Below are 21,300 nucleotides of genomic sequence, written 5' to 3'. Positions count from 1 at the left end.
ACTCTGCAACATGTGCTAAGTGCTGAGTTAGGTTTACCCTTGTGTGCCTCACTTCTATTTCAATTATTTGAAGGACTGAACTTATTGAACTTAGATGGAAGCATATAGTGGGTTGTGATTGTAATATAACTTTCCGTAGCCTGCGAAGCCAAGCTATCTGTTGTCAAATCAATCGATTCCGCAGCCACACTTCTCCTTAGAAAACAAGGCCTCAATACGGCGAGTTACAGTTTGCCTGGATGGTGAGTGGTAACTTGGTTCTACTTCATTCATAAATTCAAGAAACCGAATTGCTTCAACGAAAGACAAAGGAAGAAGAATCCTTTGGTACCGTATTACTTATTTTACTATCAAGCACCTCTGCTCTTGCGGAAGAACAAGGTTTAGGGTCTCTGAGATCAGACAGAATTCTTTTCTGTTTCTTACGTACTACTATGTTCCCTTATTTGTAAAACATTTTTTCTGGGATCTTTCTCTTACTTTAGATGCATTTGAGCGTGCGCCAGGTGAAGCGATAATCTGAGATATAGAAGTAGCAGCACCTAGATTATCATCTACGTTTATGAAATAATAATAATAATAATTAATAATAATAATAATTAATAATAATAATAATAATAATAATAATAATAATAATAATAATAATAATAATAATAAAACACTTTGATTGCATTAGGAGTTCACAATTTAGTAACAAAACATGAATGTAGAATAATAAGTAGAGCAACCCACATTATGCTTTATTTTTTTCCAAATTATGCTTTATTATGCTTTATTATTAATTTCAATCATTGTTTTACATCAATCGAGTATAACGTATAATATTTACTATACATTAAATATTCTAAATATCTTGATCTATTTATTAATATTTTATGCAACCAGTTTCTTTCATATTTAATGAACTTTCTACCTAATGCACTGTAAAGAGAGGCTTTACTCGAGTCAGTTTTTTTTTTAATCACTTGTGTGCGCCTTAGAGGTGCATATATACAGAAAGGGAAAGTAAAAGATGCCACCAATAAGTACAGAAAGTGCTCAACTTCAAGAGGTACACATAACATTATAGTGTGGAGTTCTTGTGTACTATTCATTGTTGGTGGAAGTTTTCTTCTTTTTGTCCTTTATTCTTTTCTCCACGTCAAAAGATTAGACCAAAAAGTTTACAAAAATAAAAATAAGCTTTTCATTGTTGCATTGTTATGTTCTTAATGATTTTGCACTGTAAATATTGTTTCTTAAAAATATTAATACAATATGTTAAACTTGAAGTTAAAGAGATTTTTTAAAGAATTGTGCTATATCTTTTAAATTATGTTTTACGCTTTATTTTCTAAAATTATGCTTTTAAAATTAGTTTCTTCTGGACCCTTAGACAGCCACAACCATGTTCAAGGTACCAACCATATGTGTAAATGGCTATTATGCTTTTTATGCTTTTGTATGCTTTTGGGTTGCTCTAATAATAAGTAAAACTTTCAAATGCATACAGAATCATAGATAATAAGTCAGCATTGAGAACTGAATTGATGTATCGATAACTAGGTGGAATCGTCCTTCAGTTTAAGAGAAAGTAGCGGAAAAAGTTACGAAGAGAATTATGTGGAATAGATCATTATATGAATAGCTGGCGCTAGTTTCAAGTAGTGCTACATACTATGGTATTTATCTCAATAGTACCGGTATTTGGAATTTGTGACGCTTATAGTTGCAAGATGGTAACACTAGGGTAAAGTGTAAAATTGAATTACATCAGTAGAATTGAATTTATCTTAGGGTTAAAAAGTCTATGGCACAGGTCGGATGTAACTGAGTAATAAACTTACAGAAAAAAAAAAAAACATCGGGACGATAGGGTGCTCGAATCGAACATCGGCCTTCTGAATGTTAATCCGATGTTCTAACGCCTGAGCTCAGTTGGAATACGTAGTGTACTCCCGCCAATACTACTGCGTGTGGATTCTATAGAATCAATCTAGGGCGCCAATTTCTCTGTAACTTTGTGGATCCATTCAGATGCAGAAGGTATATATGAGGGTTTTAAGACAAACTGAATTCAAATTGTGCAAAATATTGTATATTTATAAATAGAATGCGGGGTCCACATGAACTTTGAGGGGGCTGCCCCCGGCCCCCCAGAATCTGTGACCTTGAGAGATCACCGTGATCACGATAAGCAATGAAGAAATGGTTGGAATATAAACATACCAGTTGTATTAATAACACACTGCCAGCTCTACTGCCAGAGTTCTGCCCTCAGGTACACGCATAATCGGGGATTCCCCGAAACACACGCATGATGGGAATTTCCCGGTGCAAACGAATGATCTGCAAGCCCTCACGCAAACAAAAAAAGTACATGATTAAGCAAGTGTACAAATAGATGTAGGAGGAAGGAATGTTTCGTCGCTGATTTACTCGATCTTTTCTCTCCTGTCCAATGTTAAGTTTGAGTTGCGTTTCTTTAGCACTAGATGGTGAAGAGCATTGCCTCATTTACAGGTTGTTTTCGCGTAGCATTTTTCGTTATATTTCTTAATGTAAAACGACCAATGTCACTATTCCAAGTGAACGTTTTCATTTTCCAGAAAATTTTCCGTCTTACGTTTTCCGGAAAATTTCCATTTCCGTTTTTCCGGAAAATTTTCCGCCTTCCGATTTTCCGGAAATTTTCCGTTTCCGATTTTCCGGAAATTTTCCGTTTCCGATTTTCCGGAAAATTTTCCGTTTCCGTTTTTCCGGAAAATTTTCCGTTTCCGTTTTTCCGGAAAATTTTCCGTTTCCGATTTTCCGGAAAATTTTCCGCTTCCGTCTTTCCGGAAAATTTTCCGTTTCCGATTTTCCGGAAAATTTTCCGCCTTCCGATTTTCCGGAAAATTTTCCGTTTTCCGATTTTCCGGAAAATTTTCCGTTTTCCGTTTTCAATTTTCCGGTATCCGGAAAAAATATTTTCCGTTTTCCGTTTTTCCGGAAAATGTGGCCATCCCTAGCTTAAATCCAGAAACCTAACATTTGGACAAGCCATAGGATTTGTAATGCAAGGTCCCATTGAGGAAGGATTTTTGGTAATTCGAGGAGGAAGAGGGATGGCAATTACCTTAAAAATGACCATATCGCGGAGTAGTATGGAACCTTATTCTAGATTCATTTGAAAAAGGAAAATATTCCAGCACCACTTAAATACTATAACAGTTGTTGTAGTACATGCTTTTAGAATATAAACTTTACAATCATATGGTTTTGACATGTATTCAGTGGCATAAATTTAAAGAAAACAAATATTATGACCAACAAGAAGTCTATTTATTTTAACAAAATATTGGATACTTACCAATGAATTCTCCTTTGGAAAGCCTAAGCGTTTTTTAGACGTTTCGGAACTATCAGCTGGTTCCTTCCTCAGTGGCAAGTTGAAAGGGATTAAAACGGATAGGAGATAAAAAGTGTAAAACAAGGAATACATACCACTAAATAAATAAATGTAATGTAAAGAAAAATGAAAATGAAATCCTTAAGTTTTACGTCCCACGGTTATGCCGGTTAGGCTAAAGGAGACGGTGATGATAAGAGATGAGTGAAATGGTGGAATGAAGAAAGTGGGAGGAAACGGGAGAACCCCGAGAAAACCCACGAGCACGGTGTTTGTCCACCACAAAGTTCACTTGGCGGAGGCTGGGATCGAACCCGGGACCCCAAGCACCAGAGGTGAACGCTCTACCACTGAGCCACCGCGCCCCCCTTGTAATGTAAAGAGTCGGATCCTGAGATGAACGAGCAAAGCGAAGTACAAAAAGAGTGGACTAAATTAAAGAAAGCACGGTGTCTATGTTACGTCAATATTGCCAGATTCAAAGTAGGCATCAAAGGTAGGTACCCAAGTTCTATTAGTGTTGCCAGTATCAAGGTTCAATGCAGAAAGAATTATTCTTTAATCTTCCGTTGTTCTTTTGTTTTTGCTGAACCTATTACCTTAACCTGTTTTATATTATATGTATGTTTTTTTTTTTTTTTTTTAAATGAAGCGCCAAACCCGACATGCCCTCTTCTTGTGACTTTTTTGATTGTCTAATATGTTCCTTCATTCAAGTGTTAATATTGCGTTTTGTGCGGCCTATATAAGAGGAGTCACATTCGCATTGAATGCGGTAAATGCCTGACTTGTTTAGTGGATCAACAAAACAACTTTTGAATCCGGTGAGATGTTTTTGTAGACTTTCTTGGGGATACTTGAAGCAGATATGTTATGCTTTGCAAGAATACGTTGAATTTTTGTCGATAGTTGTAGAAAATAAGGAATTCCTATCAAAGTTTTTGCTTCTTTAGAAGTGACTGTTTTTGGGGGCTTGCAACGATCTATGTGTTTGATTAACCACTTTTGTAAAATACACAACTTATAACCGTTTTCTAGTCCTATTTTGTATAAAAACTGAATTTCGTCATTAAGATATTTTTGGCGATCACAAATTAATAATGTTCTGCGAAAGAAATTCTTCCAAATATTGGCCTTGGATTACTTAATAATCAAACACGTAGATCGCTGCAAGCCCCCCAAATCAGTCTCTTCCAAAGAAGCAAAAACTTTGATAGGAATTCCTTATTTTCCACAACTATAGACAAAAATTCAACGTATTCTTGCAAAGCATAACATATCTGCTTCAAGTATTCCCCAAAAAGTCTACAAAAACATCTCATCGGATTCAAAAGTTATTTTGTTGATCCAGTAAATAAGTCAGGCATTTACCGCGTTCAATGCGAATGTGACTCCTCATATATAGGTCAAACAAAATGCAATATTAACACTCGAATTAAGGAACATATTAGACAATCAAAAAAGTCACAAGAGGGCATGTCAGCTTTGGCGCTTCATTTAAAAAACATACACATAATATAAAACAGGTTAAAGTAATAGGTTCAGGAAAAAACAAAAGAACAACGGAAAATTAAAGAATCATTCTTTCTGTATTGAATCTTGATACTGGCAACACTGATAGAACATGGGTATACCTACCTTTGATGCCTACTTTGAATCTGACAATATTGACGTAACATAGACGCCGTGCTTTCTTTAATTCAGTCCACTCTTTTTGTACTTCGCTTTGCTCGTTCATCTCAGGATCGACTCTTTACATTACATTTATTTATTTAGTAGTATGTATTCCTTGTTTTACACCTTTTATCTCCTATCCGTTTTAATCCCTTTCAACTTGCCAGTGAGGAAGGAACCAGCTGTGAGTTCCGAAACGTCTAAAAAGTGCTTAGGCTTTCCAAGGGAGGATTCATCGGTAAGTAGCCAATTTTTTGTTAATTTAAATCATCCTCTCAAGCGCCCATATAATTATAAGGTCTTTTTATTGTTATTATTTTGTCAAAATCAGCTAAACGGAATGTTTCCTTTCTTCGGTGACACGTTCAATTAGAGACATTCACTTAATGCAGTAATTACGAAATACTCGTAGTTTAAAATGTTTATATGATTTTGCAAAGTTTTCACTATTTCCAAGTTTAATATAAATTTCAAACTCTTGTGTAAGGTGGAGGCAAGTAATTTATTTGAGAACAGAAATTTCCATTATGTTAGTTTAAAAGAACAGCATCTGGAATCAAATAAATATGTATTTCTTCGTTTTGTGTACACAATACTGGAATTAAATAAATATATATTTCTTTGTTTTGTGTACGCAATATTAACTAAGTTATTGTACTCTGAAAACTCCTTAAGCCACCTTACTGAAAGCATCCTATGGAAGACCTGAATTCGATTCCTAGCGGAGCTATGTGGTTCGGATTCCACATTAAATTATAGGCGCACGTCTCACATAGTCTCACTGCTGAAAGAGACGCTAAATTCAAATCCAACCAACAATCTAAAAACGTCCAAGTGCCACGTTTTATCAGAAATGACGTAATATGGGTAAGTCGGAGTGGTCACCTACTTATGCAGTATCTTGTACAGCAAATAAAGCAAAGTTAGAAAGACAGGTATCGATGTAGGTAATAAAGAGGCAGATAATAAGTCACCTAAACACAGATAAATATTGTATTGGACCACACTGTAAAACAAGTACTATTGCTACACTCAAGAAAAAACCGTTATAGTTTCCAGAGAATTCAAGATGGATTCAAGCAGTTTGTATAACAATAAGATTTATCAGCAAATTAGTACTACAGAGCGTTCAAAAAGTCTCTATACGCCTGAATCGTGGCAAGTCAAAGTCGCATTCAAAGTCACATGAAATAAAATTTTATGCGAAGGTTTGCAATACTGCTATATTATCGCCTTGCGTGAAGTTCCTTTCTTAGATTCCAGTCGGCAAAGTGACATTGAAGTGATTGTTGCATCTAGTTAGCGGTCTCTGAAACAGTGGTGTTAACTTTGGAACAACGAATATTCCTGGTTGAACATGTGTTCCGTGAACAAGGTGAGTACAAACAGACAGTCAAAGATAAGTTTGCAGCTAGGTTTCCGGATACACCTGTTCCGAATCGTCACACTGTAAGGGAACTGATCGATAAATTTAAAGACATTGGAACGGTAATGGACTATGATCGAAGTGGTAGACCGTCAGTGTTCGACGAAGAAAAAATGCTACACATATCGGATGCAATGCAACGTAGCCCCCATAAACCACTTCGAAAACTTGCCCAGGAAGAAGCAATAAGTGTTGGTACGGCACAAAAGGCGGTTCGTAACAAACTGCGTCTTATCCCGTATAAGGTGAGAGCGGTGCAGCAGTTACTTCCTCCCGACAGTGTAAAACGAGTGCAGTATTGCGAATGGTTTACACGGTTTGTCTGACGATGTTTTGGATAATGTTTTTTTTACTGATGAGGCCTGGTTCCATTTATCAGGTTACGTCAATGCCCAGAACTCACGTTTGTGGTGTGCAGAAAACCCACATGTCATACATGAAGTTCCTCTGCATGACCAGAAGGTAGGGATGTAGATTGCAATATCCAGATGAAGAATAGTCAGCCCATATTTTTCAGACAAACAATAGATTCAACTCGTTATTGTGAAATTATTCACCAGTTCATGGGAGAACTAACGGAAGACGAAATTCGTAATGCTTGGATACAACAAGATGGCGCTACAGCACATACAGCTCGCCAATCCATGAGATTACTGCAAGAGGTTTTTGGAGATCGAATAATTTCAAAGGAATTGTGGCCACCTCGGTCTCCTGACTGGTCTAATCCGGATTTTTACTTCTGGGGTTATGCAAAGAATTCTGTTTATAAAGGGAACTCCCACACGCTACAAGAACTCGGAACAGCTATTCGAGATTTTGCTCATAGCATTCCAACTGAACAACTTGTGAGAGTATTTTAGAACAGGAAGAAACGTGTGCAAGCATGTTTGGAGGCTCATGGGGGACATTTCCAACATTTGCTGTAAAAATGTGTGTTAAAATGTGTGTGTATATGCTACGCCCTGTACATAGTACTTTTATGCCATAAAATATAATAAATTTTGAGTAAAATAATTTTCTCGTTGCTTTGAATATGTGACAATTCAGGTGTATAGAGACTTTTTGAACGCTCTGTATTTGTAAGACGATTTTAACATAATCATGAATATACATTGAAAAGAAACTTAGAGTGCAAGTTAACACAGATTTTTCTTTTATTATTATTATTATTATTATTATTATTATTACTTTAAATTACAGGCAAAATCTCTTAATTCACAGTGGTAAAGTTCGTATTTACGTAGACGCCAAAGATGTAAGTCATCTTGGTAAAGGAATTCAGCTTGCATCCAGATTCAAGAAAAATTCCTTTTCTATGTTAAATATGCATACTAGAGCATATACAAGTTATTATATATAAGTCACCTGTTAACAATGAACAGCATTAACAGTCATCCGACGACGCGTATTTTCATCTACATAGGGAAGTAAACTATCAGAAACAGACCTTTTTAAGGTAACGACGATCCCTGCAGCAGCCTTGAGTCGCCACTCTTTAATAAGTACAGTTTCCTTAGAAGTTTTACTCATTAGAGAAACGAAACAAAATTTCAGTTTTCGACATAAAACATTACGTAATCTTAAATATTTTACTTGATCCAAAGTATTTTATGTAAATATAGAAGGAAACAACTTACAATTTTGTTAGTAATCTTAATCAGTTCTGTCACTTGTTATCTTCAAGCTTCCGTTACACAAAATAAGGGTAATAAAAATTATTATTGAACCTCGTTTCGTTTAATTGCTATAATAATAATTCTTTCAATGATGGTTACTAATGCCTGTGGTCAATGTTCAATTCCTAAAATGAAATTATGGTCATCCAACGAGGCGTCATTATATAAAGAATGAATTAATTAACTGTATGGCACACCATCTAAATTTAACGACTTATCGAACATGAGATACTACAACTTATTAACTTTGATGACCTAATATATAATTTTGTCGTATCAAAAAGTAGAAGTTATTTTGCTATAGGGGTGCATGTGGGTAAGGGTTGATTTTTTATTATGTTTGTTCTGAATATCGCCTTCACACCAAGCAACAAGATTACTTAGGACTTCAAAATTGTTACCAATATTACTATTATTATTACTGGACATTATGAAATGTGACAGGAGGCTCACTTTTCTCTTCTTGCCGGGGTCCAAGTGTCACTTCGGCCTTGATCAGAATTATCAACGTTACTTGAGTGATATTCTGCTTAGAACCCTCATGAAAATTTTTGAGAAAACAGGCAATGTACAGTGCTTGTTCTCGCATGTTTTGCTCATGTGCTACAGGTGTTACGTGTAAAGTAAATGGTTTGGAACAGAAACAGGCACTTATCCGGGAAATAACACCTGTTTTTAAATGTAATAATTCTTGTCCTGACATGAAATCACATGTGTGCACTGCACATTGACTGATCAGTACCTGTGCGACGCGCATGTACATGGAATGTTCAGAAGAAAATGTTGCTGGCTGCAGACATGTGCAGATCAGCGAATGTAAGTTCATGTGTAGCACGTGGTATTTAGTGAAAACGTGTCTGCGTATGTAATGGTACCAACACATACACTGTACTCCACCGATATTGTAAACATGTACATTTGCGTTCCAGGCCGGCCGGTATTTTAAATGTTGAACGAAAATTTTCTGCACATTACATATAATGTGTTCCGTTTTTTAACGTGATTTTCAGCTATGCTAAATTTCAAAAGAAATCTGCTGTGAACATGAGCTGTTTTTTCCCTGTATTGCCGAATGTTCATGCAGGTTCCAGAGAATTGTTCATCTAGCAGGAGTTTGTCGTTTACATGGCTGGTACATGGTATGTTTTTAATACGGAAAATAGGATTTCCAGGTGGTTTGTTTTAGCAGAAAAGGGTTGTATAAACATAAACTGTACATGGTATGTAGTGACAGCATGTATTTGCAGGTTACAGAGAAACAGTACACTGTCTGAAATATAAAAGAAACATGCCCGGTAGACAGATTTAAATCCGGGAAAAGGCCATTTTCAGATGGGTTTCTCATAATAAAAAAAAAAAAAAAAAAAAAAAGCTGTTTTGTTGTTAGGTGTATGTTGCTTGTATCAACATCATGTACATGCAGTGTCCAGCTACGTGTTGCTTTTGAATGAATTCTTGAATTTTCAGCAAAACAGACTAATCTCGACAATATTGGAAGGCTCACTGTGTGGGTAGAAATTTGCAGGTGCGAATTTATATTTTCCTGGACCAGCAGCAGATACTGGTATGTTTAGAAACACTGTGTTGCTGGAAATTCAGTCTTGATTCTTATTCCTTCAGCAAAATTTCGAACTCAAGTTTCATTCAACAGTGTACACATTTTATAATTACTACAAAATGGAAAATAGCTAGTAGGTCTAAAGACCAGGGACAGGTTAAAAAACAGAAAATTGTGCCCTATAGTGTAGATGCCCGCTAGTTTGAAATAATGGCTGCCATCTTGAAATTGGGACCTGTGCATTCAGTATTAACTAATCGAAAAATGTAGTGTTTGTGTCGTCTGAACTGCCTATTTCCAGTTCCCCTTTCACTGCATGTTTGTGATCCCTGTACATTGCATGTTCAGTGCTCTCGAACAATACTAGAATAGCACCGGTCTTCTTCCTTTTACATGCAATGTTCAGCGGATGATCAGCTGCTGTTGAAGAGAAAACACGTTAAGAACAGTTGCAAAACATGCAGTCCACAGATGTTCCGTTCGGTTATAGGTACAAAACATGTGTTTTCCAGGTACAAACCAGGTGTTCACTTCTTCCTTGTTTACCTGTGTTTTTCCGTTTCCAGGGACTGAACACGCAGTGTTTTTAAAAAACATGAGCACATGATCAGGCGTAAAACAGTGTTCCAATTTCAAGGGTTTTCCAGGCGCATGTTGTACATGCGCATGTACGGTACGTGTTTTTTTCTGCTGGGAACGCTAACTTTAGTTTTTCTCGTGAAAAATTCTGACGGTACTAGTCAGCCTGATATCTCAGAACATTGAAAAGTGTTTGAATAAATATTTTAAGAGTCATTTTATAAAATAATCTTCATTCCTGCTAGCGACGTTATAGCTCTACCTAGCTTAAAGAAAATATAACTATTCTATTCCTAAGCGAAGATTGGTTAATCAAAATTGAGACACGTCTTTACGTTTCAATATGAGAAATTTTGCGATGTCATGTCTAGAGGACGAATTTACACAATTTCTTGCAAAACAACATATACCTATCAGTCTCTCTTACAAGTCTTGCTTTTCTATAATAACATAAAAACTATACGCAACTTACCTTTGTGGTGTCCCAGGAACATTTGCACCTCTATTATTTCTTTGGCTAACATTTGGTAAATTATTTCCACCATATCGACTCACATGAGTTTTAGTTCTTGGAGGTTGATTTACATTACGGGGAGCAGCACTAATTCTTGGTCCTGTCTGTTCCGAGTCTGATTCATCGGAAAGGAGGATTATTTCTTCTTCCTCCGGTTCCGTTTTAGGATTTATAACTGGCGTCCTTGCAAAATCACTGGCACTATTATTATAGGCTTCTGCACCCATATTCTCACTACTTTCATGTCCATACATGTCACTTTCCCCAACATCCATTCCAGTATTCTCAACATCACTATTACTTACACTTTCAGGCAGAATGAATGAGTTAGTTGCATCGCACTGAGAACTAGTCACACTTTCACTAGGTTCAGCCTTTATTGCAAGAGTACCGGAACTATCACTGTCGTTCATGTTGATCGAGAGAAGATCACTTGGTTCTACGAACTCTGCCTGTACAGTGGTCTGCTGTATCTGTTCTAAGCTACCTGATATATTTTCCACACTTTCTGACTCGTTATAATATTGTTGCTCGTTCTCGCGTTTTACAAATACCGATGCTTGTGTAGGCCGTTTATCTACCTTCGTGCTTACTGTATTTATATTCCTGCGAGATTTATCCCTTTCTGGATTCTAAAAAAGTAAAATAATAACTTAGAATGAGTAAAATTATCTACAATTCTAAATAATATAGCTATTTAAAAAGCACAAAGAACACTTATTTACATTTATCACATTCATCTTCATGTTTTTGAGGAGACACAATATACATACACACTGTGATATTTCGAAAAATATCGGTTTTTCTTCTTCCGACAGTAAAGGCTGCTACTTTTTAACGTATATCTATTTATTATATATATTATATATATTATATATATTATATATATTATATATATATATATATATATATATATATATATATATATATATATATATATATATATATATATATATATATATATATATATATATATATATATATATATATATATATATAAACCTTGGACTTATATGTCTTCCATGTAAGCGTACTGAAGGAAATATGATACCTTAGAAAAATAATTTGATTAGCTACGTCAATAAAAAATCACTTAAAGTAGCGTTGGTGTTTAAAAAGCTAGCAAGTTAATAATAAACCAAAACTTTAAGTGTATTTTACTGTATAGTACTTTTTTTCTAATGTATTATATTTATTTTGAATACGTTAAATAGAAAAGGTATATGTGAAAAATAGCATCTTCACTGTCGGAAGAAGAGAATTAGATCTGTTTTTATATCCGAAAATACAACAGAAGTTTATACACATTGTCTAACTTGGGGGAGCATGGAAGTGGCTGTGATAAATTTTAATAATGAAGTTACAACACTGAAACCGATATTTACAGTGATCGCACTTTTGTATGCGCAATTGTTCGCATATGTAGTGACGTTAATGACTTTTACACTGAGAACTGTTCCTTTTACGGAGAACATCAATAGCACCAATCCTTTTATAATGGAGTATTATTCCATGTCTGACAGATTTTAAAAAATAAACAACTCAAGCTTTGTGGTACTGCAACAGCTAAAAACACAGTTATATTTGAACATAACTAACAAGAAACTGAACACTTGACTTACATCCTATGTCCACTAATATGACAGCTGCCTATTCCAGTTCAAATTTTAACGTAAATGAATTAAGCATTAGCACATCAATATTTTACAGTATATTTCAATTATTACAATGTGCTTCTTCAGTATTACTATTATTTTAAGTATTGACATAGAAATTAATGTACATTTCAGAAGAACATCATCTCCAATCATGAGGTAAATCACCTGTATTGTATAATATCCCCCTAAAGAAGAAAAATCCTTATTTGTATTCTTGTTGATGAGAACTCCTAAATTACGCAATTAGAAGTACTTAGAAATGAGCTGTTGTCATATATTTTCAATACTAATTAAGCTTCGGTATCTATACTTGATATCGTTTTGGGTATTATGTGGGTTATTGCTGCACTTAACCGGATCGGGTGAAAGTTTGCACATAATTCGTTTGTACACTACTGTTTAACTAAGTTTAAGAAATGACCCTAGATCCTTACGAATTCCCCTCGATCTGGATCATTTTCCCTGTATTTTTGCGACAGTCAGGGGTGACAATTGAACGATAAATATTGGAGTATGAATATGAAAATTTCATTGAAGATAAACAGAACAGCTACAACACAGAAAATTACGGTAATTTTAAGTCGCAAATTGAATACATTATTTATATTTTAAATCTAGAACGATTTAACAAGCGATGGAAATACGGGAAATATTATAACTACAAACAGACTACAATGATTAATCATCTGCTTTAGCGATTTATTGTTCCACTGTAAATTTTAGTGTCCCCAAAACATGCCATTATCCGGTTACCTTCCCTTATAAGCCAAAACTAGGGAAAAATTTAGAAGAAGAAGAAGAAAAAACGATATGAGCAGGGTTAAACCAAGAATATCTGAAAACATTTGACATAGCTTTCGCATAGAAGGTTGAGAGAAAACTGGTGTCTGTTTCTAACAGAGTTGGAGATTTTAAGATTTAAAGAGAAATCATATTTACTTGCAAAATCAATATTACACCTTCATACCACAGTAAAGTTATCTCATGTCAGAATATATTACAACAGAAAAGAAACCGAAATTTCAATAAAGTTTCCTGCACATAACGCGTTTTTTTTTTTTTTTTTTTTTTATATACCTGGGCTCTTAAAACGATATATTCCCCCCTCCACGAAAAGAGATGAAGACTTTTGTAATATATTTTCTGTAAAGTCCTTCAGCAAGAAACTATATAATTAGTTCTCAAAATAAACATACAAGCACGTTGAGAAGAACCTTTAAAATCATGATTCTTCTCAAGCGTGTGGTACGGTACAGAGGATTAAGAATTGATATATATATATACAGATGGTGATCAGAAAAATGGAAACACCTGTAGTTGGCAACACGTCAGATGTATGGGTTGGCAGTGTGTTAGGTCGATCTCCATACTTCGTTAGGCGCAGTGGAACAGCAGTGTCCAGTGGCTGCAGCAGACGGAGGTAGTGTAAAATGGGAGACCTCTCAGATTTTCAAAGAGGGCAAATTGTTGGTGCGCGGTTATGTGGAGTGAGTGTGACGGCAGTGGCTACTGTGTTAGATGTGTCGCGTGGGACAGTGTCGAAGGTGATGACGGCCTACACAACACACGGGAAAACCACATCGGGGAAGCGGAACAGTGGGCGGAAGAAAATCATGAGTGACAGGTCACGCCGGGTATTAAAGCGCATTGTCATTTTCTTCCGCCCACTGTTCCGCTTCCCCGATGTGGTTTTCCCGTGTGTTGTGTAGGCCGTCATCACCTTCGACACTGTTCCACGCGCCACACCTAACACAGTAGCCACTGCCGTCACACTCACTCCACATAACCGCGCACCAACAATTTGCCCTCTTTGAAAATCTGAGAGGTCTCCCATTTTACACTACCTCCGTCTGCTGCAGCCACTGGACATTGCTGTTCCACTGCGCCTGACGTAGTATGGAGACCGACCTAACACACCACCACCAGCGGTTCGGCGCTGCTGGCGCCACGACACCACTGCCAACCCATACATCTGACGTGTTGCCAACTACAGGTGTTTCCATTTTTCTGATCACCATCTGTATATATATATATATATATATATATATATATATATATATATATATATATATATATATCTATACTAAGAAACATCAGGTTTATGCCAAAAGAATCATCTACATCAGGTAACAAATTTCAATACTTTCTGGGCTTGATTGCTCTAAGTTATAACGAGTGAATCCGTACTGTAGATTGGTCTATTTTTGTTCAAAATAATCCTCCACAAGCCTTACTTTTTTCCTTTAGTCACAAGCTACTCACTTGCTAAATTTCAGCCCTACGGGTCAATATTTACAGGTCGCTCCATTTTAAATCTTCTTGTTCATGTAGTATTACGAATGATCTAATGCTAGAATTTTTGGGAGGTATACGCTGAACCGTTTTGAAAAACATGGTGTATATCCACCTCCGTATATACTCGTCCATTCGTAAATTTAAGATAAATATACTGCACTATAAAAATATTAGGTGGGAATGGGTATACGCCCCATTATATTTCTGTATACTGCAACATTATAGGTGTCAAGACTACAATGTAATTTAATACAGTAGCTGTGCTAATAGCCGGATAGATATAAGATCGTAGCTTTCATTACGGATGGATCGAAAAGTAATGTTGATCGTATAGTTATCATTGTAACAGGAACTGGTAAAGAAAAAATTCTGGCATTCTCTAAAATGGAAGAGAGCAACAAGAGAAAAGCAGGCGAAGGCTTGTGTTGAAGCACTTCAGAAATTGAATATTACGTCACGTATTAGAGGTCTCGTATTTGACACAACAGCCAGCAATACAGGTCTACATAAAGGACAATGTATTGGAATTGAAGATAATTTAGGATCTGAATTGGTGTGGATTGCATGCCTTTATCATGTTATGGTAGTCGTCTCTAGTGTCTTCAAATGTTTATTTGGTCCAACAGAAGGTCCATCAATTTCGTTATTCAAATTATTTCACAAACAATGGTAATCAATAAATCAGGATGATTTTGCAAAGGCAACTGACGACGTATTTGAGAATCCAATGGTGCGCAGATTATGATATGAGATGTTAAAATATTTACCAAGCACTCTTGAGGCCCAGAAGCCTAGAGATGATTATCAGGAACTTTTGCGTTTATCACTCATATTTCTCGGTAGATGCAACGACAATCAGTCATTTCGAGCTCCAGGCCCCAACAACACATTAGATGGACGGGAAAAGGCATTTATGCATTGAAAAGTTCCATTTTTAAGTCTCAATTTAGGACGACTCTGCGCGAAACCAATATTATCATACGTTTAGCGCTGTTTGTCAGCCTTGTTTATGTGAAACAGTGGAATGAAGCTCCATTTGCCAATCGAGCCTCTCTCAATGACAATGACTTTATGTCAGTTCTTAAAACTTACTCAGACGAATGTATTTCCAGTAATTCATATGCAGCATTTTCAAGATATCTCTGGCTTTGTCTGAACATTTATCAAGAATAGCATATTTTGACGATAGGGTATCAAAAGAAACAAAGGAAAAGATGGTCCAAAGCCTGCAGCAGCCAGCGTTATCAAACATTCCACGACAATTCAAGCTCACAAAGAAATCCGAACTTTATTTGGAGGATCTAGTAACAGAGAGAACACTGTCGATATTTGATGTCTTGATGGAAAAAGGCAGAGAAGTTTCAGTCTTTTCTCAAACAAACTATACAACATTGGTGAGATAATTTTAAGAATTTTGTGAATTATCAAAACAGATGACTGGGGTGAAAGATGTAGCTGAAGAAATATAAGTCTTATCCAAGAGTACAATTAAGCCTTGACAAAAGAGAGGGAACAGAAGCAGTTTACTCTTCGATTGGTTGAAAACCGTCGTACAAAAATTTTCCTGCTGCACTGAAGAAAGGGTTTTTGTAAATTGGGAATACAAATAGTGACATATTTCTTTTTCTAAAAATTTTAACAAGTAAAAAAGGGGAAATGGAGCGACCTGTAACTATGACTGAATTGTACTGAAATTTCGTTTGCTTTCTAATGTTAAAACTTTGTAGTTATATTTTTTTTAATGAAGTAACTTTTTTTTTTCTTTCGAGCGACAATAGGAAAGAAAATAATGTTATGTGATCGTGAAAAAAATCGAATTTGAGATTTCAATGGATTTACACGTGTCATGATCACTACAAGCAGAAAAACTGATTTTTTATGTCTGTACGTCCGTTTGTCCCTATGTAAATGTGTTTACTTGCATAAAGACCGTACCGTTCAACGTATCCACACCAAATTTTAAACTGAAACTTTTAAAAGAATTCTCCAGCAGGTTTTCCTGAATTTTCTTCCAACCCTCAAAATTAAGGATAGTTACCGAAGGGTGAAAATTAAAAAAAAAAAAAAAAAAAAAAAAAAAAAAATCGAAAATCCCTAGGATTTTGATTATATTTCATATATATCAGTATTTCATTATCAACCCTTTGTTGTGGTGTAATTCACTGTGAAAAATCTACGAGGGGAGGTATATTCTTGGAGTGAGATTTTTCGGACGGTTTTCTCAAAATCGACTTGGGTGAATTTGTTCTATATTTCATAAATTACTTCATTAATAACCTGACCATATGGCACGACTCATTTTTCATGAAAAAATACACAAGAGATGGTTAATTCTTATATTAAAAAAAGTATACAAGGGATGGTTCGTTCTTATATTAAATATATATATCAAAAAAAGTACTTTTTGAAGTCAGGATTCAAAGTCATGCCTAAATGAATAGATGTGACACATTCCATGATTCTATTCACTACATCAAGAACGCTTCACTCTTGATTCTCCTTTGTTTGTTTGTTACTGTTCTATTGACACCGTACCCTGTACAGCCTTGAATTTGGCATCATGCAGTATGCCAGTTTTTTTTTTCCCCTTTTTTTTGGTCATATGTTATGATTTTCTACACGCCACTTGTATATTTACTTGGCAGCAATGTCAGTCTATTTCTATTAAAGAATACGAATGATGCTCTATAACAGAATGAAGAGAAGATAAATTTCTCTTGTAAGGACATTCGAGAGATGTAAGGAACCAGGTTTAACTTCTTGGACTTAGTTTCTGGAAGACAGTCTAGGTTTTTGTGAACAGAACCACGCCTACAGACACCTACCACTCCTAACACAAGCACATAAATACAGTCACACATATACACTCCTCACAAAAACAATCACAAACATTACAAAATTATCCTCTGTCAGAGGCCTGTGGAATTTTGTGAATAAATAGTCCGTGATCAAGATTTTTTTTCGTTTCCCTTCATTCACATGTAAAACTTCACAAAATAGAAATATACTCTATTTCTCTCATAGAAATATACTCTATATATTTCTCAAAATAGAAATATATAGAAATATACTGGAAGTATACTCTCTTTTCAATTTCCTTCACTGACAATATCTCACTCCTTCTTCCCCGTTGCATGTGACTTTCCTCATGTTTAAGCCAACAACGAATAAGTTAATACTGATTAACACCGCCGTCAGCGTCAGTACGACGGTTTACTATTACTCATGACTACCCGTAATATTTGTCTTCACCGAAAAGTTGTGGTCATATCTATAGATCTCAAATCTCTCTTACATTCTATTAATTCTACAAACGGAAAACATGTAACTAAGATGAAACAACTTTCATTACTTAGTTTTCATTTCTTCCTATGTTACATTAAACTCAAGTAATTACGTACACTGTTCTACTCGTATTTCAGACATTGCAATTTTAAAATGATTTTCGCTGGAATATCTTAAAAATATTTAACCACTAGATACACCACATTTAAATATGTTATTTACGCATATAAACGAGCACTAAACACTACAATCTTGGTGCAACAACCTTCAGTGGGCAAGGGTTTACCAGCTAGTGGTACTTATGCCTTTGAACTGACGTGTGATCAGAAGATCGGTTCCTCTCGCCCTTAATACAGAATTTCTAGACCGAAATTTGCTACTTTTTCTTTCAAGTAGCTCACCAATTGTCCTCACGGTGTTGGGTGGACCCCGGAATGCCAACGCCGTCTGATGAGTATGAACGGACATCCATCTTTTCTCTGTCCATACCCGGCAAGGCTTGACTTCGTTGATCTCACGAGAAGTGGTATTTCATTGCGATTAGGACGTGTAATATACTGCGAACTTTCTTTTATATAGTTTAACGAGCAAGTTAATTTGGGTACTCTAAATAGAAGGCATTAGTATAAAGAATTTTTTTTTTTCCAAAATTCAAACATTTCCAGTACTGAATAATGCACAGTATACGGTACTTTGCTCTGAATGTTGAAGAAGAGTTCACTTATTTTCATTCAAACCAACCGATGTAATTTGTATTATTATTATTATTATTATTATTATTATTATTATTATTATTAAAGTGTTAAACACATTAGTAAAAACCACATATCAATGTAACTCTCAGTTTTACTGTTTGTATGACACGTGCCACATTTGTCTTTTTCGAAGCAATTTTGAGAGAAGAAAATTATATTTAATACGGTAAATTCGCCACTACTATATGTATTTTAGACATGAGAAATACAGTTACCTGACGACAATAAATTTGGCTGAAAGAAATGAGCGGCTTAAATAGTGTTAATGCTAACACGAAAAATGAAATGAAATCTTTGAGTTCCACGGTTATGCCAGCTAGGTTAAAGGAGATGGTGATGATGAGAAATGAATGAATCAAGTGGGAGGAAACGGGAGAATTCCAAGAAAACCCACGCACACGGTGTTTGTCCACCACAAAGTTCACTTGGCGCTAGTTGGGATCGAACCAGAGACCTCATGTACTACCATGAGCAAAATAAATGACGCGTCTCTTTATTCTGAAGTTTTTTGAAAATATCTCTATTTTCTTTATTTATATGTTCGAAATTTCGGAAGGTTTCCCCAGCAGGACAGGTTAATAACAAACCAGTTTTTAATATTTGTGTTAGATATTAGCTTAAAATAAATAAATTAGAAGCAAAAAACATTAAATCGACAGAAATCTCGAGAATTACCAACTCTGCTAAAGTGGGAAATTTTCAAGAACGCGAGGGAATTCTGCAGTTCAACACGAAGCAGCGACATCATCTATGTCATTGAGAGAGACGTGGATTAGATCTACAAACGAAACCTTTAACGAAACATTTCTAATGTGTCTTATTACATGCATTATCAGCGAACTCCAAATATATGAATCTATGCTAAGTATTAACGTATAGATAGAGCAAATAGTGGAAATTACCTATGGAAAAAGACGAATTCTTAGCACAATCGTAATGAAAAATTGTCTTTACCGTAGAACAGGTTCAGTTCACGTAAGGAAACAAGTAGCTCAGTTAGTTAAAGCAACTAGTCTGTATGCCGAAGGTATTGGGTTCGAACCCCATGGAAGTGCCGTTGTAATTTTTATTACTGTGGTTATTTTATTTATTTTTTATGTGGGAAAAAATCAAATTGTAACATATGTGTAAAACTCATGACGATACCCCAAAAAAAAAAGCCGTTCTCGCACTTGCATTAGTGTCTCTAATTTTTGTTTGCAAACAGTTTCGTAATAATTTCCCCTGTGCTCACTACTCACCACATGCTCACTGGTGCATAACGAATGTTTTCCAGTAAATGTTAATTCTAATTTGGAGAATTTTATAAAGTTTCACAATGTTTCTCGCTTGATAGTCTTCTATCTACTTTTTTGGACACTTTGATAACAGATTTCCCCATTAAATGTTTAATTTCCCCTATATATATTTAATTACAGAAAAGTTTTACATGTATTTGTCTTAAATTGAAATTGTTTTGAATTTACCACATGAGGTAAGTAGCCCGAAGGAGGAGAACTGAAGTAACTGATATTCTACGTAAACGCAACCTATTGTAGAATTATTATGCTTCTTAACTTCAGCACATAATCTTTACGTTGGTCAGACAGAGAAAAACCCTGTTTTTTCCTCTCCTATGACCACTCATCTTAAAGCTCTACATGTAATGATTCGTGTCACATAATTTCGGCTCTCCAAAGACATTTATTATTATTATTATTATTATTATTATTATTATTCCTGAATATGCCACCCTTACATAATGTAACTTTAGATATCTTGGTTTAAAGTGCTTTCTTTAGTAATAATTTGAGCAACCATGTAACAAAATTTAAAATGCATGAGGGGGCACGAAGTTTTATGTCCCCCCCCCCTCTCTTTTCAGCACCGTCCCAACAGAAAGTATATAATTTCTGACAAGCAGAGTAGACAAAATGAATAAGAAATATACTTAAAGTAACCTTTCCTCCTTCGTGAATGGAATATCACGTAACATTTTTTATTCTACTGAAGACGACCCTAGGCCGTTATGGTAAGGTAACAAAAGTTGCTGTGACCAACTGAGTTTCGATTTCATACGCGAAAGAAGTCTGTTATATTACGAGGCATGCTTTTCATTAGCAAAACTGTTCGAAGTAATACGAACATGGCTCAAGAACAGAGACGGAACTGAATTACCACTCGATTGACCTTGAGGCCAAATCACCAAAGAGTAGCTATAAACGTAAGTTCAGCATGCATTTCTGTGGAGTTCTGTTCAGTATTCCTATCTGCCAATCACGCTTGTTTGTAAGAGTAATATTTTACAAACCTAACCTTTCGATAGAGCACAATAGCAAAAGAATAAAAGGGAAGGAATTCTTGCCCTTGTGAACGTTGGATACCACCATGTGCAATAAAACTGTCGCGTCTCCTTGAAGTGATATTTTATCGAAAATAACTCTTTTCCCTTTATATATCCGAAGTTTTTGAGGGTTTCAAAATGAGGAAACGTTACTGACAAACAAGGACGCATTTAGGGGTGGGTACAG

The 21,300-nt window shown here is 35.5% G+C and overlaps 1 protein-coding gene across 10 annotated transcripts in view; it reads right to left on the bottom strand.

Moving 5' to 3' along the window:
* The window catches only part of LOC145680650 (uncharacterized), a 191,181-nt gene that overhangs the window by 152,179 nt on the left and 17,702 nt on the right, over nt 1–21,300 (bottom strand). For all 10 annotated transcript variants that reach the window (XM_081751363.1, XM_081751360.1, XM_081751362.1 and 7 more), the window contains exon 3: nt 10,756–11,429. In XM_081751363.1, the coding sequence (XP_081607489.1) occupies nt 10,756–11,429 (674 nt within the window). The remainder of the gene's footprint in view (nt 1–10,755; nt 11,430–21,300) is intronic.

Source organism: Thermobia domestica, chromosome 3, assembly GCF_964235325.1.
Source record: "Thermobia domestica chromosome 3, izTheDome1.hap1.1, whole genome shotgun sequence".
Taxonomy (NCBI): Eukaryota; Metazoa; Arthropoda; class Insecta; order Zygentoma; family Lepismatidae; genus Thermobia; species Thermobia domestica.
Note: the sequence above shows the minus strand (reverse complement) of the source record. Positions and strands in the feature narration are given on the sequence as shown.